The sequence below is a fragment of the Patiria miniata genome, unplaced genomic scaffold (assembly GCF_015706575.1).
Source record: "Patiria miniata isolate m_02_andy unplaced genomic scaffold, ASM1570657v1 HiC_scaffold_23, whole genome shotgun sequence".
NCBI classification, from domain to species: Eukaryota; Metazoa; Echinodermata; class Asteroidea; order Valvatida; family Asterinidae; genus Patiria; species Patiria miniata.
Window position 1 is genome coordinate 5,873,664 of NW_024037062.1, and position 26,451 is coordinate 5,900,114.

Sequence of the window (26,451 nt, forward strand, 5' to 3'; positions counted from 1 at the left end):
ACTTTGGATCGGATATGAATCTGTGCATGATCATTCCTCGAGGAAAGGAGCACCATTTTTGCGAATGTTCAGCCTCTTTCTTATATATGAAAAATACCTTTGGATATACATAATGTATCGTCTACCGTTGAAAACTAAAGAAAGTGTAAGAAATACATAGGATGAAACTTGTTTAATTTGTTTAGAAACAGCTTTTCAACGGAAACAATGTGTTATCCAATGCATTGCGAAGAAGGCAAGCGTGTAGTGAAAGCTCTTTCACACAAGTGTCAGTGATCGACCATTATAACCTATACGAGTACGTTATCAATAGCCTTAAGTTCAGTTTTATGTTTGCTATGGGATAGGCTTGCCTGGCCAATTTGCAAACAAACAGCGAACAATTTTTTATTGCACTCACTTTTAGCATCTACATATCTGTTGGATTCTTTGCCAATTTTTTTTTTATGGGGGGGGGGAGGCTTTGCTGTTCTGACGTATTTTGTACAAAGAAACTTCAGGGCATGCACTCTCTTCGTGCTTAGTGAGTTCCTCCTCTTGTTTCCTACGACCTTGCTGATTGTTTCCAGCCACTTGTTCTAATCCCTCCTCTTCCTCACTTTCAGGTTCTATCTTTTGTCTTGCCCCCCATAGGCCGCTAACATCTTGTCCTTCCATCATCTGTTTGCTTGCGACACTCGACAAAGGAATGCGGAGACTTAGGACCACGTCGTATTGTAATATTTATTTGTTTGTGGCTCTTTACACGTATAGCTTCTAAGGTCGACAAACTTTTGTGTTTACTCAAATGGAGTATATTAGCCAATTAGCAAACGTACCGTGTTTATTATAACTGTCAGCATAGGCCGAACAAATACTTGAAAACGGATCACAAAGCTTGTCAAAACAATTTCTCTGCGCTCAAGATTTGTTTGTTCGTTTCCATGTTATTCCAAGATGATTACTTGTCACAAAGTAAGAAGACCTCAGGCAAATTCAAAATCAAGTCGGTGAGTATATCAAATATTTCTGATTCTAGAATTAAAAGTTAAATGTTAAAGTTGTCATTATTATATTGATTTGTTTCAATGGGCTAATATTTTTCCTGATGCTTGAGAAATTGTGGATTTCGTGGACAAAATAGCCCAAGTACCCATGAAGGTTCTTTCTGCAAAAAGTCTTCAATGTGAAAAAGGGACGTGTTTTTTTTCTTCTGAAAAGCTGGGTTTCGCACTGTACACATTGACAAGGCGACAAGTACTGATTTAGCTAGACCAACAGGAGCCAGGATTGCCCTTATATTGCACCCATACCCATCAGGTGTCATATTATTTCTAAGGTGAGAATCCTGGAGGAAAGCAGGACACTGCAGAGTCTTGAGAGGCGTCGAGGCGAGAGTCTAGCCAATACGTGTGCGGCTTGGACATCCATTATTAAATCAGTCCAACATAATGCATTTCAATTATTTCGATGTGAATTGTACAGTGTACCCGATGAAAAACACCGTAAAATGGTGATTTAATAGGCAATGTTTTCCGAGTCGCATACGGAGTAGATCCGCCATAGTGGTTTCTCATATTCAATGGAGCAAGGCGGAAGGCGCATAACGTGAAATAGTGACGCACGTCCTTAACACAATGGCATTCAGTTTCGGTGCAGGAAATTAATATGATCAAACTCACGGCCTTCGACCTTCAGCTGTCATCCCATGTTGTCAAATCAATGCAAGAGCATAAAGTATAGCAAAGCAAATGTCAAACAAACAAATGAATGGAACGTTTACTTGGATTTGAAAAAAACATTGGGGGTGGTGGTGATCATCTGATATATATATACATATTTATTTTACTGAAATCAATGAAGAAACATCCACAGTGTTTTGTCAACGTTCAATTTAACATCAAATGATATACGCGACGTTTGTAATGGAGATTTATATTAACAAACATCAGGCCCCCTTACGTCATTCTTCCCGTCAAAAGTGCCAGATACGAGAGAATAGAAAGTACAATTCCGTCACCTTCTTTTATTATTCTGATCCATTAAAGTCTTGATCCAGTTATCTGAACAGCGTGTGATGATGACCTTTCACGCGATCGCCTGGCCTCGCAACTCAAGCGCAAAAAAGCTTGGATGCGGTTATTCAGGCAAGGCCCGGGTGTCGACATACTCTACTCTGCCCGTACACAGGGCCCACGACTTCAATTCAATATAACATTGATTTATATCCAACCATGAACAAAATACAATTCATATAGGATGTACAATAAAGGAAAATAAATATAAATTTTGTCTTGGAAAAACAAATAAGTAAAATTAGTAGACTTGGCTCCGACTTGCTGGCAAAATATATCCAGAGACTATTGCAGTTGAAAAATTAGCCAGTAAATAGGGCTTGAGGAGGGGTCGCCCCGGTCGTGATGGACAGGGAGATCGGGGATTGGGTGAAAATTCTGGTAATAACTGGCAAATTACGAGACGGATATGAATGGCAAACTGACGAAATGGCCTATTTACCAACATAGACACCGAATCACCGAGACTCCCAATCCCCCTACGTCGGGGCTGATCTTTGACGTACATCATTTAGAGCTGGGAAAAGCATATGTCTTTGAGGGAAATGAGTACTGTTCAGGAAAGCTCCCTCCCAGCAGTTTGTACCGATAAATTACTGACTTCAATAACACATGCGTTTCCGTTTGCTTTTGTTTTCAGGTTTGTGTTAGGACCTCTACACCCCTCCCCGTTGCCAAGCCACTGATAACTACTCTGAAACTCGGTATGTGAGCTATAATATAATTATTTCCTCTGTACGTCACCTATTTATTCTTGTCATATCACGCAATTATGACGTAAAAAGCGAAAACGAGAATTGTCATTGCCTGACGTCAGACATCCATGTTTGAACGTTGAGGAAGTGGATGGTATGGAAGCGTTGGATGTGGCGACAACAGTCTCCTAATTCCAGTACACTTTCAACGAATGCTCCAGCCATGATTACATGACTAAGGAAGATGTGTAATCACCATAAAGTAGAAATAAAGTATTGAACAGAAGCATTGGCCTTCTTCTTCTTCCAAATTTTGCGCCAACTTCACATGCATGGTTGAAGACTATTTGTTGGGTGCGCAGCTTGTGGATGGAGTGCATAGCCTACTAATAATAGCATACGTCCGTTTAGTACAGGCAAAATACTTCATTTTTTGAGTGAACCTCAAACAAATTGCAACATAATTTTTTTTCACCACAGTGCATTTCTATAAGGTCCCTAAAATGACATACTAAAAGTCTTTAAAAAATCCAGGTGGTGGAAATATGCCTAATTTGCATAAATCCAAAATTGCCGCATATATTAGGACTTTCGCACTGATTTGGTCATATTTCATATACTAGGTAGCTTTTTGAGGTATTTTAAACAACAATTTAAGTCCATTTACATTGATTTACTCATTATTCTAGACCTTGGTAACTTTCAATACCCTATGTTTCCCAAATTTGCGATATGCCGATAATAATTTGCATAAATGCCATTTTATTAATTTGCATAGATTAAAGTTAAATTATGGCTGTCATGTGTGGACATGTCAGAATTAAATTTTCCCTGATGATCTAAGTTCAGTCATGTACATAAATAAATTTCACACCATGGTGCATTGCTATAAGGTTCCTTAAAAAAGGGAATAAATCCAAGTGGTGGAAATATGCCTTATTTGCATAAATTCAAAATGGCAACTAATTACATGATTTTTGATTTGGCCATAACTATCGTCCTGCAGTGCTTTTTCGGGTACTTTGAACAACAATTTGTCCTTTGACATTGATTTCATCATCATTCCAGTCCTTGGTACCTTTTGAGATCCTATGTTTCCTATGGGGTATAATATTTTTTGTTAGGTTTCTAGCTCTTGTCAAAGTTGGTATAAGTGTTGGAAAATGTGATATCCCTGTGTCGCAGAGCGAACCCTTGCGCCGCTTTACTCAGACCAAAAATCAAGGAATAACTCAAGAGAACAGAGGATTCAACACAGGATTTATCAATCACAAAAATCAAATTATATATTACGGGAAAGCAATAAACCAAAAACCGCAAAACTCAATCCGAAAATACGTGGGCGAGGGTTTTATACCCCTCTCACATGGGTGCAAGCCCGGAATTGGTATGCAACAAAGGGAAAAGGAATTACGATTTGCATAATTCACCTAGCATCCACCTCCGAAGTTACATAACACCTTACAGCCGTACAAATTTAGTGATTAATAAATCAACTCAGAAAATAAAAGGAATAATTTTAACAGTCTTGTGACACCCTGTTCATGAACACATTTCAGGGAAAAAATCCCTACTTTAAATCCACTAGTACACTGCATCGGGATATCACATTTTGCAACACGTATGCCAACTTTGAGATGAGCCAAACACCAAACAAAAAATATTGTACCCACTTTTTTGATATTTTGTAGAAAACATGTTGGGGTTTAATTTTCATCCAAGTTTGTCTCAATGTCGGGTGATCCACTAGATCAAATTCAAGGTCAAAGTAAAGGTCAAAATGTCATTATACTTCAAATAACCCCGACATGAAAAACAATGGTAAATTTGGATTTCTCATGATGTAACCTTTTAAAAGAAATCAAGATTAACAATTTGGCTCACAGATTACAGAGATATGGTCATTTTAAAAATGGCAGCAATGTCCATTTTGACCAAAAGTGCATGGGCGGTAGCGCGAAAACCGTTTGTCCGATTGGCGCTAAAACTTAAAATTTCGGCTTTTCAGCCGAAATTTCCCCATAAACTATGAACCAATTTGAAGAGGTTGGGGTTTAAAATTTAAAAGTTTTGGGGGGTGATTTCACACTGAATGACCCCAATGTCAAATGACAAAATGTTGTTTAAAGTACCCCGAAAAGCAACTTAGGAGTTGTTGATGGGGTATACTCCCAGTGGAGTACCCCATCAACAATGATCAATAACATGCAGTTTGCCACCAAAATGGACTTCATACGACATTCAGGTGCCACCTTATTATTTAAATGAAATCCAAGATGGCCGCTATTTTTGAATATCCAATATAGCTGTCATCCATTTGGGATGCCTAAGTGTGTTAATTGGATTAAAATTTATGGGGTTTGCCACCAATATTGACTTCATACGACATTCAAGTCCAAATTTAATATGCAAATTAGTTCAAAATGGCGGTAATTATGAAATATCCAAGATGGCTGCCATCAATTGTGAGTACCCCGTCCAAGGTGATTTGCTTGAGTTCATTCAAAAACATGGACTTCATAGGACATTCAGGTGCAATGTTATTATAAATGAAATCCAAGATGGCGGCTATTTTGAAAAATCCAAGATGGAGGTCATCCATCTGGGATACATCATCAGCCATGGGTCATTACGATTACTTGGTATCAAATGTATGGGGTTTGCCACCGAAATTGACTTCGTACGACATTCGAGTCCAAATTTATTATGCAAAGAAGCCGAAAATGGCGGCCATTTTGAAATATCCAAGATGGCTGCCATCCATTTGGAGTACACAATAAACAATAATGTACTCGGGTTCCTTGGTATCTAAAAACATGGGGTTTGCCATCAAAATGAACTTCATGTGACAATCAGGTCCGAAGTTACATGATACAAATTAGGCTCGAAATGGCGGCCATTTTGAAATCCAAGATGGCCGCCACATGGTAGCTAGGAAAAATGTCTCCAATGCATTTCTGATCGACGTAGGCGGTAAACTCTTTCCAAATATGGCAAAATTGCTGCTTAACAAAAAAAACCTGCAAAATTACATAACGGCCTATACTGTATGGCCAAATCATATGAAAATCATGTAATTAGCGGCCTTTTGAATTTTTGCAAATTAGGCATATTTCCACCGCTTGGATTTTTAACAACATTTTAGGGACCTTATAGCAATGCACTGTGTTGTGAAATTTGACTTGAATTAACAGGGAAAATTCAATTGGTACATGTCCACACATAGCATCCATTATTTTAACTTTAATTTGGGCAAATTGATGTACGGCATTTATGCAAATTATACGGCATTTGGAAAATTTCGGAAACATAGGTATCTTGAAATTTGCCTAGGACTAGAATCATGAGTAAATCAATGTAAAAAGGACTAAAACTGTCGTTTACAGTACCTCCAAAATCTACATAGTATGAGAAATATGACCAAATCAATGCGAAAGTCCTAACATACGCGGCCATTTTGGATTTATGCAAATTAGGCATATTTCCACCACCTGGATTTTAAAGACTTTTAGTATGTCATTTTAGGGACCTTATAGAAATGCACTGTGGCTCGTGCCATATTTTCAATGAAGAGCGCTGATAAAAGCCTAGTCTGAGTATCACCCGTTATACACGGAGCCATCTCCTGTCTAACGTCTGATATGTCAAAGCATGCGATTTATGCAAGCTGCACGCCAGCCAATCGGAGTCGACTTTACTAAATCGTGACGTCATTTCATCCCAAAATCAGGACTAACGCTGTGATTGGTCAATTTGGAAGCAGCATTTGTAATACAACAACAGCCGGGAGCGCATTCACGTAACATGATACCGAGCGCCGCGCGCCGTGATTGGTCAATTCGAATGCAGCGTTTTGTAATACAACAACAGCCGGGAGTGCATTCGCGAAACATGATACCGAGCGCCGCGCACCGTGACATTTTTTTTAAAATCCATGTCTATGACGCGCAACGGGTGAATGACCGAAGACCCGATAGACCTATAGAAAGCGCCTGCTGATTGGTCAAAATCTAGGAAGTCAAGAGGCGGGGCCTTGCCTAATTAATCAGCGAATCTGCTCTCATATCATAGACCACGGCTTTCGCCGTGGTCTATTACATAGACGAATAAAAGCCTACAATCATGCACAATATGTACAAAATGCACCCTTCTCACGACTATTTATTTAGGGGGAGACCATTTGCATGTACGTAACATTCTTACATTCTGCTAGTGCAGTTTTACTTTTGTATGGATTTTTTTTTTTTGGGGGGGGCTATACAACGCCACTGGTCACGTGATCTCTGGAATGAAGTCATAATGGTGAGGTGGAATCAGGGCTCCTCTAGCCAGCAGGGCTGATACCGCCGGTAGCACCCTCCCAGGATCTGATGATTGGGCCAAGCCCGGGCCTGGCATTGCAACCCTCACCCTGGGCTATTCAAGTGTTGATCAGGACACCGTATTGGGAGATGACAGCTGTAGGAAAACATCCTTCACCCTTGATATTTGGCTAAAATTAAACAAATATCCTCTTTACCTATTTTCTTTTACAGAGTGAGTCTCGGCTGACCCCACGGGCACTTTGCTCTGACACTCGACTGTAAATCCATTCCCCCGACAGGCCAAAAAAATGGAATGTGCCCTGCGTCACCATGGTAACGGTAACTGGTTAAAAAGATTAGCAGGAGGCGTGACGGCAGTAGTTGTTCCTGAGGACGGACATCTAAGTGGCGGAGCGAATGAAGACTGCTTTCTCGCTGGCACAACCAGCGTGCTAAATGGAGTGTCGTCTGCTTGACCGCGAGTTCAACTGGACTGTAGCTGAACAGAGTGCTCCGAGTTATTGCAGCCAGGAAAGAGTTTGCATCCTCGATTGGAAAAACTCCGTTGTACGATTGTGGGAACGTTCTGAGAAACATAACAAATGGAAATGAGGATTTTGAGCTTCAATCTCTTGACCTAAATTTGGTAAAAAGCACTACTGAAATCCCTACTCCATCTCGAGAAATTAAGGAAAGTATGTCCAAGTTTTCTCCAAAGTGTATGTGAATCTTCGTCATTGTTTGCGAGACTTTTGGCCCACCAAAATTTCCAGATTGACTCAAATAGATCAAACCTTTTAACGTTGAATTTTATAAAACAAAAAAGGTATTGTCATCAATATTGATTATTTTATGTAATATTCCTTAAAAAACCCAGGTTTGAAGTAAAAATAAAAATGGCAGCCGAAGAGAATCTGCTGCCCGCCCTTCTAGGTTCAGCTTTCGATCAGATCGCTAAAAGTAACACCACGTTGGTTCGTTACCGACCAGAGGGTAATCTGACGGACTGGCTGCCAGGAAACGGCACCGGGTTAACCCCATCGTCTCAACCCTCCGGAGAACCAGAGGAAGATTACTGCGATCTGCAGTACGGGATTCAAGACAAGACCGTACAGTCACTGATTAGCACCGTCTATTCATTGACTATCGTCCTGTCTGTAGCCGGTAATGTCCTGGTGATTGCCGTGCTAGGCTTCGCTGCCCGAGCCAAGACGGATCTGAATCATTTCCTGGTCAATCTGGCTGTGGCTGATCTCCTCTCAGCTATCTTCTGTATGCCCTTCACCTTCGTCTACATCATGAAAGAAGACTGGCTCTTCGGCTCCTTGGGATGCCCTCTTGTCTTCTTCATTCAACAGGTAAGCCCAGATTCAGTCGCAACCTTTTTTTTTTTAAGATCACCTGTCACAATTTGCAAAAAAACACTAAATTTGTCAAAATCTCGAGAGCACCCTCCCCTCCACGAAAAGAAAAGAAATGAGAGAACAGGTCATTTGCATCATGCGAAAGTAGAACATGTGAAAGTAGAAGTGAGAGGTGCTACTTGCCTTTATTATTAAAGAGAACGAGATGTGGTTTGCAGATACATTTAGCTTTTTAGTTCAACGAAGACATCGGAGTAAAATGAAGATGATCAGGCTCTACCCACCATCAAGTTGATAAACTACTGCTGTCAAAAACATTGATGTGAAATCGAAATTTAAGAACCACGTTGGGGATCATGCTGGTCAATTTGGCTGTGGATCGTTGAAATCTGATATTAGGATAGGGAATGTGATTTAATACGCAACCAGTTAACATAAAAAATCCTACCCTCAAGCCAGATCTGTGTTTTTTTTTTGGGAGGGGTGGTACGCCTTCGATTTTACCATTATTTTGTGCGCTAGAATGAATAGCCGTAGGCGTAGACTATAATGCCTATTTCGGACATGACATTTGTACTAATCTTCTTGTCCATTGGGGATATTAAATTGCACCGGTTTTCTCTCATATCTCTCTAATGGTCAGTGATAATTCAAATTTAAATCTTTTTGGTGGATGTTTATTTCCACTCACATTCAATGGAACGTCTGCAAGCATTCACTTCTCTTATTGAATCACAGTAAAACCCATTTACTACAGAAATTCTGGTCATGTTTCCACTGTAGCCTATCACCGATATATTACTCGCGCACGGTCCCCGTCAACCATTTTCTGAAAAGAAAAGAAAAATGTGGCTTTTTACTTGAAGTATCCCCTGGACAGCTTTAAGGACTCTCGATGAATTCACTGAAAAGCGACTGAAGTGCGCGCCTCCGGCCCATCAAATCACAGAGCAAGGACTTACGTTAGGATCAAATGCATACAGAGACACTCCAGCTGTAGTGAGGATGATTTGCTCTCAGAGACCGCAGCGCCTCACTCGCAACGATTGCATTTAGCTTCCTACTTACTACTTATCACTGAGCACCTGATATGACTACGTACCGTCGCTAATAAGCAAGGCTTTTGCGCCAAAATGCCATGTTATAAACCTGTAATGTATTATAATACGCCGAATGTATTACGTAACAAACACGGGCAGTGTATTTCATCTGCTAGGCACAAAAAGATCACAAAACTGAAGCCCGTTCAAAACGACTTGCGTAGTACAGGGTGAGAAAAAAACCCACGAAACCCAAATGTTGGGACCATTGTTTAAGTGAAGTTCCACACGTAGCACTTTCAAAATCTGGGATATAAAAGCCCAAATTCATTACCTTTCTTTTAGTACAAGAATCATTCAAATCACTCATGTACTTTTCAAGTTACAGAATTGTAAACACAACCACCGTTTTAAGGCTCTGTACACGGATCACAAACAAGTGTTCTTTCAACAAAACGAAAATAAATCACATATAGGGATGTGTGTGAATTGTTTTCGTTTTGCTGAAAGAACGCACCCCTTTTTTGTGATCCGTGGACAGAACTTTAAAAGGGTGGTCGTGTTTAAGTTCCGTAACTTGAAAAGTACATTGAATGATTCTTGTACTAAAAGAAGGCTTTTGAATTGGGCTTTAATGTCCTAGATTTTGAAAGTGCTACATGACGAACTTCAGTAAAATAATAGTCCCGACATTTGGGTTTCCTTTTTTTTTTTACTCACCCTGTATAGTAGTTAGTGGGAAGGACTGGATTTTTAGAAGGTACGTGGTTCGAATCCTGCTAGAATCTGACCTTAGAAGTTGTTTTATTTACAAGGAAAAATAAGCTCCCTGTTTTGCGTGCTGTTGACATCTATCGGCTTCGCCTATTGGCGTGGCAATTATACCACGCTACCATTACCGGCACGCGTGTTAATGTGGCTTCGACGTAAAAAGCCTCGCTTGTTAACGACGTTGGGCAGTCGAGTTGGCTGCAATGATGGCATCACAAAACCACTCGACCCTCCTGATTCTTCATTCTAGATCTGTAGAGCCTCTGCCCTTATTTTACCCAGATGAAAAATATATCGAAATAAAACAGGAATATTTTAAAATCTTTATCGGGCGCATACATGCACTGGTTTCCATATTCCGTGCGTAATACGGCATTGCGATGTTGCGACGTTGAAACGTGTGCGATTCTTTTTTTAAACTCTGATATTCTACAATTGAAGTATTCCTCCAAAGTCAAATTGTGCCTTCTTAAACGTTACATCCATCGTCCTCTTTGAGCGGATGTAGTCGCATACAGAACACCTAATTACAATTGATACCAAATATTAAAGGTAAATCAGTGATGATGGTAATTACCAGGCTTTTATAGTGGACCGATATTCAATCAGACTCGCGACTATCCACTATGACGTACAGAAGCTCGCATCGGCTGGCAAGACGCACCTCCGATAGTCGTGGATAGACTATGCGCTCATTGGCAAAATCATGCACCTCACAGTGACAAATACAGATTGCCATCACTTGATATTTTCCCCACATCTTCCGCCTCGTTCGAGAGCAAACGTGAAATGTGGGCTCGACAAACGAATCTCTAAAAGCTACGTGCAAGAGAGCCTGAGAGGTTCCAAGTTATTTGACTGAACAATGACTGTACCAGGGTTTATTGATCTGTTCTAGTTTCTAACGCGGAGCACTTTTACGAATGCAATTTCCGTTGTTCCTACAATGTTTCCAACAAATGCCAAAGGCGACTTTGTAAGATTGGTACTCAAGTATTTTGTGGCAATGTCAGGTGCTCAAGAGTCCTTGTGGCCAACAGCGAAATCTGTTTTTAAGCGGAAAGGTCATGCAAGTATACTTAACTTATCTTGTATGTACGGTTGGAAGATTAAAAGAAAGTTGCTTAATTTGTGAAGACAAGGCACTGCTCTTTAATATTTTGTCGTTACATTAATGACATTGATAACCACTGTTCACAAGTTGGTTAAGCTAAATTTTTAAAACATTCGGGCGATTCACAATGCAGTGCGCCACCAAGAGTTTGTCACGGAATCAATTTTTCAAGTTTACGGTCGACAAAACATGGCCCAGTTGAACGAGTGTCAGTAGACAACTTGAGCTAACTTTTTTTTTTATAGATTGGGGCATAGCGTTCTGCCGCCTTACAAAAAACCCACCATATTGATAAACAGACAAGAAAAGGGCAAACAGATGCTCGAATCATACGCTTACGAAATTCAAAAATTACAAATTTCAAATATCCCGCGCTTCGAATTTGTCGACCATCTCTCACAATGCACTGGGAAAAATGAACTCTTCGTGACAAACTCTTGGTGGCGCAATACATTGTGAAACGCCCGAATTGATTTTCATGAGAAAAAAAATTAGTTCCATAAAAATTGTTTGTTCGTTGGTCTTTTTGGTGTTGCATATTATGTTGCATTAATGGGTGTTTGGTATTTAATCACTGCAAAAAAATTGGTAAAATCTTTCCCTGGTACAAACTGTTTAGTGGATACTGTTTATGATTATATTTTAAATGGGGACGATTTTATAGAAATGGTTAATTGATGTTTTTATATTGGAAGAAAAGAGCAAGAAATGAAAACATCTCGCGCAATTTCTCGTACGTATGCGATATGCTGTGGGCCTATCCGCAGATTGTTTGAGAAGTTGAATTAACATCACATTTTACGCAAACTCATATTCGTATCCCTGGGGAAATTCACTGAATGCAATCACGCGGCAATGAAAAGAGGCGCCAGGGAGAGATTGTGAGTTCGATCTAAAAAAAATATTCTACCTGACAGATTGTTTTGCCTAAGAGCGCTCTATGTCTACTCGAAGCCGGGAAATGATTATTTCGTTCAACCTGAGGCCCATCATGTCTTGATTGTTCAATTGATTTTGCTCTTGGGTTTCAGCAATCATCAGTCTTCAGCTTTCTTCTCTGATTATGTTGCGGCATAGCTACGATCGAACGTTCTGGCAAGTCTTATGGTTGCATGCAAGACTGGAATACCATGTAAGACAGACAATTAGTTAGACCCGATGGCACACACAACGCGGGTATTTTCCCACTCTACAAAATTTGGTTTATGGTTGGATTTCTATTTACAGATTGAAACCTGTTGATTTGGCAATGAACGAATTTACAATAGGTGGAATTTAGACCACATGCAGTGAGTCAGGTATGCAGTTGTTTGCATTTACCAGGTTGATGTGCCATATTTAGCACGATATGTGACAGAGGACCCCTCGTTTGTGTTGGTCATTGTGTTACCAGAATCTCAGGAATTCTTTCGATATATCTAAGGAGATGTGTTAAACAATAGTCCAGGATGTGTATGGTCTAGGGAGATGGGGGGGGGGTACCCCTCTGTCACATATCGAACTGCATGGGTATATGATTTGCCTTCGATAGTTTCGGCCCAGTGTTTCCAAAGACTGTAGATTTCTAATCTGTGCTATGATACATGATCATGATCCTGTTTCTATGTTAAACAATGACCGATGGGGGATATTGCCAAGTGTATTACTTTTTTGGCTGATTTCTATTTGTTGACCTAAAATTCCATAAAGATCATCGTCCATCTTCCCAGGCCAATAAAACTGATTACTTAAGAATGAGCTAACAAGAAGCAACCTCCAACGTACATAGCACATCCAGGTGTTTGGCAGGTACGAAAACAGTTCAACTTTAATCCTGGGGCAAAAGCATCAGTTTCCCGTTAATGGGTATCCGAAACCTCGAAGGCGCATAAATACATACTAGATGCTTCAGAAGAAGGCGACACAGATATCACAAGGCGTTACCTAAGACACGTTCTTTGTGATCAGGGTGTTACATCAGGAAGATGTTGGGACCTCAGCAATTTGAGAACCTCCAGGGCATCCCTATCATAGCTCATTACGATGACTCGATAGAAGATAGAAACCGAATGCGCGATGATTAAATAATTATGTGCACGTTGAGTTACGACCGTTAGAATAATACACTCAACTTACCTTTAAGGCAGTACATATTTTGTGTGGGATTTTCATGTAATTTACTTCAGTTTAATTAAAATGTCAACAGCTTTCCCCTCCTATATCATTTATTTTGCACTTTTCGTTTTCTTTTGAAGTCTCCACCTTACGTGACCTTAGGCCCAGCTTGTCGATGACAGATTCTATATAGAAACAAGTTAAAGCACATTTAGTTAAAAAAACTAAAGGGCCATTTGCAATTGTTTCCCCAAATTCCAACATCAACAGCAATAATCAGAAACTGAGGCATAGGCAGATATTTAACCACTTTCTTTATTTGACATTTCAGCAATGCAGATGCTTACCGGGGTCTACCCTATGTTCCCTAATACTTATGTTCCCCAAAATCCTTAGGGTAAGGATTAGGGTTAGAATCGGGGAACATGGGTATTGGGGAACATAGGTATCAGGGAACATGGGTATTGGGGAACATAGGTATCGGGGAACATAGGTATCGGGGAACATAGGTATTGGGGAATGTACTGGAGAACATAGGTAGCACCCATGCTTACCTACCACATTAAAATCACAGTGAAATTGACAAAAGGGAAACAAGTTTGTTGATGGTGTCACCATCAGATTATAAAGCGTCACTTCAAACATTTGATATTTATGTAATATTGGACGGCGTTCGGGGGGATACAAGAATATAATTGTACGAGTTATAACAATATTGCACGAGCGAGTGTGATATGTTCTTGTATCCCCCGAAAAAAGTTATCCAAGGTTATTATTATTATTTTTATCATGCTGACTTGATGCGCAATAGCTTAATTTCATGACACTGTCTTGTCATAATATTCGCCGACTGCTTTTCTCACTTTCACATTAACGTTAACCTAGAACTTCGACAAAATACTGGCAAGTGTAAGGTGTTCCAACGTCTCAAAATCTTGTTGTAGATTCTTATCGTCGAGATACGCTCGCATGAAATTGGGCCCAGTTTGTGTGGTCTTGTGACGCCATACGCAAATCGTTATCCGCTACGCGTGTATACGAGACGGATATGTCGTGCGCTTTACGAGTCAGTGTGAAACGCATAGTAAATTGTCGAAACCCAGCAGTAATCCAAAATGGCAGTCTCTGATGAAAGCCTCGTGTCTCTTTAATAATCCTGCAAATAAATTTGGATATTATACATCCACCCACATTCAATCAAACTACACACGAGGGTGAGAATCCACGAAGAATTTACTATGCGTTTCACACTGACGCGTAGCTAGCGATATGTCCGTGCCGTGTACACGCTTAGTGGATGGTGAGTTGCGTATGATGTCATCACAAACTGATGACCTATCCGGCGGGCACCGCTAACCATATCCGTTCGGTTGCGAAACTTCTCTCTAAATGTTTTTAGTTCCAAGATACCAGGGTTTGTCAACGTAATAAATCCAATAACAGTTTGCCACGATGAATACTTCCTCAAATTGTTTAGTACCAATCTTTTTTTTCTTCGAAGTGCCTCTTTTCAGTCTCTCATTCGGTAGGGTATATAGGGTCAGTTTGCAAAAGATACTATGCCTTAATTATTTAAGACTTGTAAACACCTGTACATTAATGAATTTTGTTAGCAGCTTTGCAATTTTCACAAGTCGACATGTCATGCATTTTGTCGCCAAATGCAGTCTGATCTGAGCTGATATCATGCTGCGTAGTGGGCTACACGTCAGTTCTTAGCTCGAAGGAAGACGAAATAAAAACATACCAAGCAAGGGTCGGTCCTTTGCCAGAATTAACGAGGTCTATTTAGGGGCGTAGCGAGACCGTTTTGAATTTGGGGAGGGGGATTTGATAACACATTTTTCGACAGTGATGGACGGTAGCCAGGATTTTTTGGTATTCTGGTCGACAAATCAAAAGGTGTGTACAGGTTATCCCATTTAGTCAGGTGGCATACGGTTGGAATCGTGACCGACTGGTCCAAAGCACTAAACATAGCACATAGATTCTTATAGCCCTGGAGAAGATATTTAGAAGGGATGACACCTGAAATTATTTTGGGAAGGGTGCCTAATTTGCATAAAGCGTTAATCCCTGCCGTGTAATATATTTATTCCCATATTTGGGTAGATGTTTATTTTTGTTACTTTTTGAAAAGCATATTTTGGGGATTTTACTTACATATCCTTACTTAAATAACATTTTTGTAAAGCATATCGGAGACTTGAAGATTATAAGGACATAATAAAGATCCAAAATGGCTACCATTATACCCTAAAGTTGCGCGCATTCCTTTTCCCTCAGATATCATCAAGTAGTCTTGCCAAACCTCAGTATTGATGAGCTTAAAATTCCCAAAATTACTTACTGACACAGTTACCCTAGCAAAAATAAATGGGAAATCATGTGAAAAATTATATCATCTTGATATTTAGCCCACAAAAACAAAAAGGGGGAAAAAATGAGGTGTCCGTAAATTGGGCTAAAAACTAGGAGAAGCCTGCCCAACGTGGTGGACTCGATCAAGTTCCCCGTTTTTGTTTTCTGGACTTAATATCACAATTTTATCATTGTTCACATGATTTTCCATGAAGACTTAATAGAGTATCTGTGCCAGTAAGCAACTTGGTGATTTTAAAGCCCATCAATACTAAGGTTTGGCAACACTACTTGATGATATCTGGAGACAAGGTTAATGCGCGCAACTTTAGAGTATAATAGTAGCCATTTTGGATCGTTACTATGTCCTCATAATTATCCAGTCAATCTTAAATGCTTTAAAAAATGTAATTGAAGAAAGGATGTGTAAGTGGAATCACCGAAATATACTTTTCAATTTAAAAAAAAAAAAATATACTCAAATAGGGGAATAAAATATATTACACGGTAGGGATTAACGATTTATGCAAATTAGGCACCCTTCCCAAAAGAATTTCAGGTGTCACCCCTTCTAAATATCTTCTCTAAGGCTATAGCAATGTATCTGCCAAGTTTGGTGCTTTGGACCAGTCGGTCACGATCTTGTCCAAAATTGGGTCTAAGCCACCTGACTAATTTGACTGAGGACTTTGGACAATGGGGTGTGCAATGGGGTGTGTGCGATACCAATGGGCCCGACACTGCCTGAGGACCTGCGCTCGTCCTAGTCCTCGGGAGAATTTCGTCGGTACAAACCTAGCTTACGGGAGCTGTCGATAACAAGTTTGAGGTACAAATAAAAGGGAATAAATGAAGGAAAGAGGCAGACACGACTGTGTGTGTGTGTTTATGTGAATTTGTACATTCAAATCGTGGACCTTTAACAATACATGAAGTGGACAAAAGAGTCCACGACTGAGCGAAGGGCCACTTTTGAGGTGTGTGTACAAATATATGGTAGTTCTTCCTAAAAGGTTAGGGTATAAACCAAAGAAGGACAACAGGGTGCCCGATGATTAAGGGTATTTGCAAAGATGCGTGGGTGCACCACGAAGTAGCGTATCGTCTATATATTTACTTTGTGCACACGATACCTCACTTCGTGGTGCGACTGACCTGTGTGGGGGTGGGGCAAGGACCCCCATGCCCCCCTCCCCCATATCGCCGCCACTGCTTACCAGTTTTCAGAGAAACACTCGAGGAAATCATTTTAAGAAATGTAGGTATTGTAAGGTAACATGAGTTCTCGGGGTCAACTTACACGCTCTATTAATTGTGACCCCCGAAATTCGTTCGCGCATGGTTCTCGCAGAAATAACACAAAAATGACCAGTTTTAAAGGAGGTTGTGCAGACGTTTATATTCTACTTTTAAAAGCCTTTTCCATGGATCATCATTTTGTTCAAAACGCGTCATTGACAAGGGCGGATCCAGAACACAATTTGGGGGGGGGGGCCAAAAAAAATTTTTGGTCCCCCAAAAAAGTGGGTGAAAAAATTACGGCGTGGGGTTCGGGGCCCGCTTAAGGGCCCCGAAAAAATTTTGGATTCTAGATTCTCTGTGGTGCGATCTGAGGCAATTTCTGACCACTTTAACCAATGTTTTTTTGAGGAAAAGATGGTGGTGTACTCATTGCCTGCCTTTATTGCATTGTCACATAAAAAAAAAAAAAATTGGTTTCGTTTTTGGGGGGGCCATGGCCCCCTTTGGCCCCCCCTGGATCCGCCCTTGGTCATTGACGAGCGCATTCCAGAACTAATCCCTTTAATATCAGCTGTTGTGTAGGAATATTTAGGTATTTAACTATTTAAGTAGTTAAGTATTCAACTTGCGATGGTCTCCCAGACTAATCCCCGCCCCCAATAACTTTGGATCATTCGAAATACGCAGTGGATGGAGCGGGAACCAGTCTAGGTCTCCTTTTCTGGCCGTTGAAGGGGTATTTGTGTATGGAGCCCTTAGGCGCATTTTGTGCGATTGGTCTTGGATGGCGTCTCTAGCTAGGATCTACCTCACAACAGCAAGTCCTGAAATGCGCAATAAGATAAGACGAGTGTCGTGAAATCGACTTCAGGAAGTAGACGCCAAAGTCGTATTGATACATTTCCCACGCAGTCCCTGACTTGTCAGAAGAACTACTCACAGTCACAGTGCACTGAGCCACTTCGTTCTACTTACTCAATAAAGTGGCCCTCCTGCAAAGCGGAAATAAAGAGCTGACATAACCGCATTACATCCCATCGGTAGTGTGCATCAAGTGTTTTAATCTTCTGCATGAGGAAACAGGCACAAATTTCCGCAAGTATTGTGACAAGCGTGTGACAAAACGTATGCTTATAGGCTATGAACTGTGGAGTGTTGATTAAAAAATGCAGTGCAGTTAACACCTTCCGTAACATCTATGTAGTATTTCATAACGCAATTGTCATGAAAAAAAAAATTACACAACACTGCTGAGACACTTGGGAGCCAAGGACGATGCTCAAGATGAATATCATAGGGAGGGAGATTGTAGGGCCTAATCCATACACAACGAATACTATGAAAAACTGATAGACCAGCGTGACAATTTTACTAATAAGGCAATGGAAACAGCCAGATTTTTATCACAAGTCACTCAATTGAACTGGGTACCATTACCATATCGCATATCGCATAATGCTATACCCTATAGCATTACCCTTTAGCAGTACCCTATACCTAACCTTTCTTAATGCACATTCATTGTACGGTCTTTGCCCCCACTCAGACGTCCTGTAGCTACTATCGAATAATAACCGTCATATTTTCATACTTGAGAGCGAGATATTCATGTTTATTGAGAGGGTAAAGTTACCACTTGATGCTTCGTGTACAGGAACATCCGGTGACATGAAGGGATCCAGTAACATGCGCATGTTGATCTGGGCATTAGACGCTTTTGTGTGGTTTAAAAATATCGAAATATACAAACAACTACCACTTAAAAGTGTGCGGTTTTTGTGTAATTCCTGCGCGGAGGAGATCCGGGATAGTTGTTTGCTCAAACATTTCTTTTTTTTCTTCATTCGAGAGGATCTTGTTTATCTACAAACACATAAACAATGTTGGGACAAGAATGTAATTCACATTCACGTTTCGAATGTCATACAAATTTTCTGCGAGCTTTGGTACATTGTTTATTAATAAGTGAGCCATGTATTTGTATTGTAGTTGTCTGTAGCAAGGTTTTTTTTTTTAGTTGTTTGTGTTTTAGGAGGATAAAATTACTCTCTCCTCTTTTCTCCCGTCGAAATTTCATGCTGAGCCAACATTCCAAAAATATATTGCGTTTTGATATTTACACAATATCACATTAAACCACTCCACCTTTAACATTAATTTCATTAGGTTGATCCGAAGTGATCCTAAGCTCATCACCAAAGCAATGTCACGGCAACATATACGATTTCATTATATATGGTTTTAAATAAAAGACCGTTGAGATTTTTTGGTAGGTTTCAATCAAGTAGTTGAAGGTCAAGTCGTCTTTATCTTTTATCTTATCAATATGTCGCAATCGTTATCTTTCAATCTTCCATGTAAAAGCCGTGACACAAACAAGGTTAACATTGTATTGAAGGGACTTGGACATGCAAGTCATTTTTGACTATCAGCGCATTTATTACGGTCATAAGTGATACGAGGGCTAATCAAACTCAAATGCCCCTTTTTTCCCTCTGTGGCGTAGTAAGCTTGTTGTCGTAAAGTAACTTGCTTATAAGGGCACAAACATGGCTAGGCACTTGTATCAATACAGCTGGATATGACAAGTGATTTGACAATCTTTAAAGAGCACGAGTCACCTGTCTCACTGTTAATGTAGACTTATGGTTAAGACTATAGTCGATTCTCGTTGGAACTCACATATCTTTATTGGAAATGGACTAGCATCTGAAACAGCGGCCATCTTATTCAGGACGACTCGAAATCACGTCTTTGTCAAGTGGCAGCTGCCAGCTTGCCGATGGGATCAATGTGTTATGTGAATGATGCCAAATGCAAAAAGAAATGAAAGCAATAACCCCCCCCCCCAAACCCCCCCCCCCCAAAAAAAAAACCCAACAACAACAAAAACAAAAACACCAATCCTGGCCGTGAAATGTCAGACTGAAAACGAGACTAAAACTACATGCAAGGTGGTGAGGAGTTCAGGAGGCGCCACTGCAGGCTGCCGCCATTTTGGGTTTGTGTTCCTTTGCAACCGGGAGGAGTGATTTCCTAGCATAGGCTTTGCTACGAATGAAGTAAATGTGTACAGGTTTTGAGGCTTAAGCTTCAGACCAACGACCTCTGTTCATTATAAATTCGCACAGGGATATTAAATCGGATGGAGTTAAACTATATAGACCGAGTTAGTTTTGCTCTGCTGGATAAATTCCTCCACCATACTCCTTTCCCCAGCCCTCTCCTCCACAGTTGGTGTTGTTGCTTCTCTTCCCATTTCCTGTCTTACCCTTCCCCTTCCCATTGGCCCTGTTTAAACTTCCCCTTCCTGGTTTTGTTTGTTTGTTTGTTGGGGGTGTTGGGGTGTTTGTTTGTTTGTTTCCCCCTCTTCTCCTTCCCTGTCTCCCTCCCTCCCTCTGTTTTTACTGCCCGGTTCTCCTATCCACTTCCTTTACTTAGCCTCTTCTGCCCTGCCCATTTTTAATAAATCCCTTTATACTACCTTGGACATTTCCTCCCTTGTGCAATTTTTGCATTATTAATTGGTTTGTGCTTGGTCTGTGTTATGTGTCTGTCATTGTGCAGGGTTGGAGAGACACGCCCTATTGGCGACAGTGTTTGTTTCACTTTTGTTTTTCTCCTTGGCAGCCCTGCACTGTCCACGTTCTGTCTTTCGTGTGTAGTGTTTACTTTGTTTCTTATTGTTTGTATAACCTTTTGTTTGAATATCAAAGTTTAAGTATTTTTTTATAATTGTGTGTATATATTTTAATTTGCCGGATAAAATAATAATATTATTATTATATAGAAATGGTGTATAGGGCCAAGTAAAAAAACCAAACATGTTTCTCGTCCGGGTTTTTGAAAAAAAGGAGGAAGCGGGGCTTTTTATTTTTTATTTGTTTCAAGATGGCCGTCATTGAAAAATGTCCTGCAACCGTTGGTGTTTCCACTGTTCAAGACACTTTTAAAATGAAAGATAAGTTGGGCAAGAGAACTGAACATATTTACAGTGTCATTTAGACTTGTATTGGTCTACAATTTATTTTCCGATGAATTTGTGGACTTTTTCGGTGTTTTTTTACTGCATTTTTCAAAAATGAAAAATAATAAAAAAAATCCAGGCGGCCTCCAAAAAGGAAGCGGGCGGGGACGAGAAACATGTTTTTTTTTTTTTTTACTTTGCCTAGTACTCCGGTTTTTTCTCTCCATGCTTTGTCCAGGTGGCCATCTGCGTAAGTGTCTTCACGCTAACTGCCGTCAGCATAGATCGCTACTTCGCAGTAGTGCGCCCTCTCAAGGCACGCATGGCCAGGTCCAACACCAAGACCATTCTAGTCATCTCAGGCATCTGGGTAGCATCAGGCATGATGGGAATGGTACAGCTCCTACTGGCTCGGACCAAAGAGTACGAGTGGTGCTATGGAGAGCGCCACCTAGCGGTCTGCACCGAGCATTGGCCTAACGCCAACCTGGAGTTTGGCTACGAGATCTTCAATATGGCTGCCACTTACTTCGCGCCGCTGGCCATATTCTGTTTTACTTACAGCGTAGTTGGGCGGAAATTGTGGGGAAGAAATCTCCCTGGCAACGCCGATCATATGCGAGATGCTTGCCACCAGAAGGCCAAGAGAAAGGTAATTTCCTGAGACTACACTCAACTGCAGTCTCAAACCCAGATCTTTGGTATAGGCTTCCTTTATCTGATTGGTTTAGCATCAACTGTGTAGCACGAAAGTGGTGATTTTATGGGAACTTCAATTAAGAATTGGCTCGCGTAAGGCGGTAAGTGTAGGTAAAATTGTGACTCTGTTGTGCCATTTTTCACTTCTGCTCGCAATCAAACAAAACGACGACAGTGATTTACTCTAAAGCTTTACTGTCGATTCGAAGCTCGACAAAACTTCAAAAGGTATTGATAGGATTACACACCCAATTTTACGCGTTGGGCAATGAGTCCAAGGAGACTCAACATGAAGCTCAAAACATACATCCACGCCAACATTTGCCTAGCTGAAAGCATTAAGTGTTGTATTCCTATCGTATCGTCTTTATCCACAGAGGACATCCCTGATTTCCCGGCGGAATCTCCAGATCTAATCACGATTAATTTATCTTGCCATTTGCCTCGCTAAAAGCAACTATATCGTCAAAAGAAACGGTTGATGCTTTGTTCTCGCTGTCTATCCGAACCATTCTCTACCTTATTGGTATCGATGACCAGGGACAGCCGGGGATGAATAAAGAAATATTTTCTATTATGGTTTCGCAAGAATATTTTGGTAGTATAATAAGGCTATTGGTCCCTCTATACTTGCATTGTCCCAACATCAACAGCCATGGGATGGGAGGCAGATAACATTTAATGAAACAGCGAGGAAGGTTGTGTCAAACTTACCGGAGATGACATCGAAAAAACACAACCAGACCCCTTTTTTTGGCATTGTGTCTTCAAGCACAAACACCTTTCACTTTGCTTTTCGTTTAGGCGTTCATCAAAGGAATGTACAGAGGAAAACCATTTTAGCTACTTATTAACAAGGTTATAGCTGGTCTTTTAACAGAAACTGAACCCATATTTATCAACACTTTAACGACAACCACACTGATCTTCACACTCCGAATTTAGCCGTCACCAACTCCTTTGCCTTGGGAATTGGCAACGAGATCATCGTGGAACGTGCTAAATAACATAGGTTAGTAAACGTACTGAGACTCTGACGTCTACGCCTTTGTTTCTCGTGAACCTAGGTAATCAAGGTGCTAATGATGATTGTCTTCCTCTTCATCGGTTCTTGGCTACCTCTCTACGTCTACCATCTGATTGTCATCACTGACAGCGCTGTGGTCAGCAAGTATCCCAACTTCTTCTTCGTCTACTTCTTTACGGGTCATTGGCTTGCCATGGCAAACAGTTTCATGAATCCCATCGTCTTTGGCTTCTTGAACGATAGCTTCAGGGTAGGTGTGCTGGGGGAAAGTGTTGCCCCTAAAAGTTAGTCAAATTAGCAGCTGGTTTGATGCATCATTACTCAATATCGGTTCGTGATTTAAAGTTCAGTACATGTCATGTACTTTTTTCTACACTAATAAGTTGAACTTTCTTGTTTATAAGACATCATGTGCGCGGTTGTCTGGGCCTGCAGAGATGAATTATACTATAACCGCCTTGTAGTAAGTTAGATTCAGTTGCTGCTATTTCCGTTGTTGAAGAAAGCTATTTTTGTACCAGTTGGGTATTATTGACGTAGTTTTGAGGATGGCATTTCCGTCAATTGCGTTTGTTATGGAGCCCATTTAGAGACAGGATAATACGGGGAAACGACCCAAGCTGAGTCTGTCAGAGCTTCTAAAGAACATGTTGCCGGTCGCCAAATTTATTAATAAGGGAATAAATGTGTGCTTTGGAGGTTTTAGACACTCTGTTTAAGACCGATTGGAGTCTGGATGCTGATAATTACCCGAGCCGAAGGCGAGAGTAATTAACAACATCCAGACTCCAACCGGTCTTAAACAGAGTGTTTAATACCGACCAAGCACTGATTCTTATTCATAAATACCTTTTCGGTCAAAAAATCAAACGTTGCGGTCCATAAGTCAAAACAAGTCAAAAATTTTAAATTTTCAACGATTTCGATCAACACAATACCGCTCTAGCTATACAATGGTAAGACCCTCTGGTAAACATTTCCTTATATGGAGATTGACGCGAGCGTCGCGCGTACTGCGTGATATGGCGCACAACGCAGCGCAGATGGACCGGTGTGGATTTAGGACTATATGAAATACTGACTCAGTGGCAGTATTGCACATGCCTACGTGAGGATTGTGAACCTTCAACGAGTAAAACAGTGCTGGCACCGGATTTCATAGGAGTCAAAATTCATGTGACAGTGAAAAAGTGTTTAAGACCAGCCAGCCATGTCTTTATCAACCGTTTCAAACAGGCCAAGTGATGTGCTCTCGACCAATAGGAATAGGTTAGCTGTCTTATGTATTTCTGAATTTTCGTTACACTTAAAAACCACCATACTGCTCCCGAGGTCGTTCAGAGTTCTGTATTTTCTGTCCGATGTATCATTGTTTTTCCTCTAATTGTCTTCAAAAAACAATTGATTCCATTCTTTACAAGTTCTATAATAAAATCCTAATATATTCATTTATATGCCTTATTTGTTACTGATTCACTCAGGCTGACGTGCGTCGATTGTTACAGCGATGTGGACCATGTACGGAGAAGCTTGGCCATCGGCGTCGCCTTCGGAGCCGACTGAGCACGACGTCTAGTCTCACCACACGCACCTCTTCTCTGGTACGCTTCACAGTAGCTTTTGTCGACTTGTTTTCAAGTCGGTATAGCTAACCGAATTGTTAGAAAAGCTCTTGATGCGACCTTTCGCATTTTCTTGTAAAAGTGCCCGAAGTGCTTAAGAGGGAATTTCCGGCCATGCGGAATATTTTCTACGTCGCAATGTTATGAAATTCACATTCCTTTATAGAGTATTATAGACATTTGCCATGTCCTTTTAATCAGATAGATCCACGTAAATAGATAACAAACAGAAGGTCAAGTGTTCCCTTGGACCAACTTATATTACATTATCACATGAAAAGCCGATCGTTTCATGTCACCGCCTGAATAAAAAGCCTGATTTCTATCGGTAATGATTCAAAGGGCTTATTTACCTTTACCCGAGAGGAATCAAGAGACTTCGTGTAAACTTATTTTGTCAATTAGCGGCGATAACTGTTGACTTGATTTGGGCTTAAATAACGAACTTCATTATACATTATTTCAAATAGAAAAAGCTTGACCATTCTGAGAAATCCATTAAATTGCTACCCGTTTGTCGAAAAATAGACAAGGCAGGAGATCTCTGATAGCCCACCTGCTGGCAAGCGGAAGGCACCGTGACTGATTGACTGACTGACTTGGCAAGAAAATGTTACCAATTACGTTAAAGTTTAAAATTTTGATTTTGAACACTTTCCCATCTCAAACTCTAGCACTAAAGTTCCGTAATGGTTGGAATAAAGTTATTACTCACGGATCATACATGTATAAGTCACTACAATGTACTAACTGATTCAAAATCTTGATCTCCTCGTATGCAGTTCATTCATCAACGGTCCAGTAAAAATGGCGGCCCTCCGACCAGGCCCGACAGCTTGGAACCATGTGACCAGCAAGCATTAGAGAGGATTGGTGATGGACAGACATGGAACGAAAGGACCTACACGCCGTGAGTTTATATCTTGCTGCCCTTATTCACCCTTACTTGCTCATTGACCAATGATATTGCAACATTTGGTCAGGTGACCAAGGCAGCTTGGTGAAACTCGGTCATATTAACTGTACACAAACTAAAGATGGGTGGGGCCCGGATGACCAAATATGGATCGACCCATTTACACCGGCCGTATCTAATCATCCATCGTGTCATGACGAGATAAGAAATGTTCGAATTAACATAAGTCATTGCGAGCCGTATTGCCAAGTGTAACTACATGTAATTCAAGCGCATAAGGTAAACTTAAATCTAGTTTTACGGTCCTTTGCAAAATATCTCAAACTTTGCGGGTATATAGTTTATTTCCTCTTGTTTTCTTTAGGCCTAAAATTGTTTCTGTTCTGATTTTCTTTTCGTCATCTCCCTTTGTAGCAACGGAAGAGACCAACTACTGGTAGAAGACTACTCGCCATAAACATGACAGACTTCAGTCGGAGACTACCTAAAGTGGCGGTGGATGGAAATGAGAGAAGATGAAAGATCTAGATTTACATTTTAAGACCATTTCTTATAAGCACATATATGAGCCATCCCTTGTCTCTTTGGATTACCAGATTGTACATAAAATTTAAGATTAACGACAAGTTGTAAATCATTTTTGACACTATGACAGACTTGGAATTGGGCAATGAGAATATATACATTTTTAACCAGTTCTTATAGAAAACTGGTGCACATAACTCGAATTAGGGAATTAAAAACCACCATTCCAGCATATTTGCATTCACTGCCAAATTAACTTTTCCTTTTTAAAAAAGTTAAAATTCAATTGCAGAATCCCCATCAAAACTGTATAGGCCTAACTACCCACTCTGTATACTTTGAAGAGATATTCCTTCGTCAAAATATGCCGTTATGGTTTGCAAATGCTCGGCTTTTCCCACAACCAGCCATTAATCATTAATGCTATCAAAATGTAATTTTGAATACTTTAATTACAATAATTGAACTTTAAAGTTAGAATTCGAGATAAGCATTGTTCTCTTTGAACTTGTCTTCGTCTCTTCATATTTTGTAGAAGTAAACACTTTTACCTTAAAACTAATGTTTGTTTTAGTTTGTGCAGACATTATATATTGCAAAAATATGATAATATATATAACTATATATGTTTTATTAATTGTGTATATATGCTTTTA

General features: G+C 40.3%; 1 protein-coding gene across 1 annotated transcript; it reads left to right on the forward strand.

Moving 5' to 3' along the window:
- The first annotated feature begins 772 nt into the window (after nucleotides 1-772).
- On the forward strand, nucleotides 773-26,451 carry LOC119731111 (substance-K receptor-like). The gene is made up of 8 exons (XM_038204130.1): nucleotides 773-989; nucleotides 2,695-2,758; nucleotides 7,285-8,411; nucleotides 21,245-21,658; nucleotides 22,773-22,982; nucleotides 24,214-24,333; nucleotides 25,137-25,264; nucleotides 25,685-26,451. The coding sequence occupies exons 3-8, from the start codon at nucleotides 7,950-7,952 to the stop codon at nucleotides 25,725-25,727; spliced, it is 1,377 nt and encodes a 458-aa protein (XP_038060058.1). The 5' UTR covers nucleotides 773-989; nucleotides 2,695-2,758; nucleotides 7,285-7,949; the 3' UTR covers nucleotides 25,728-26,451.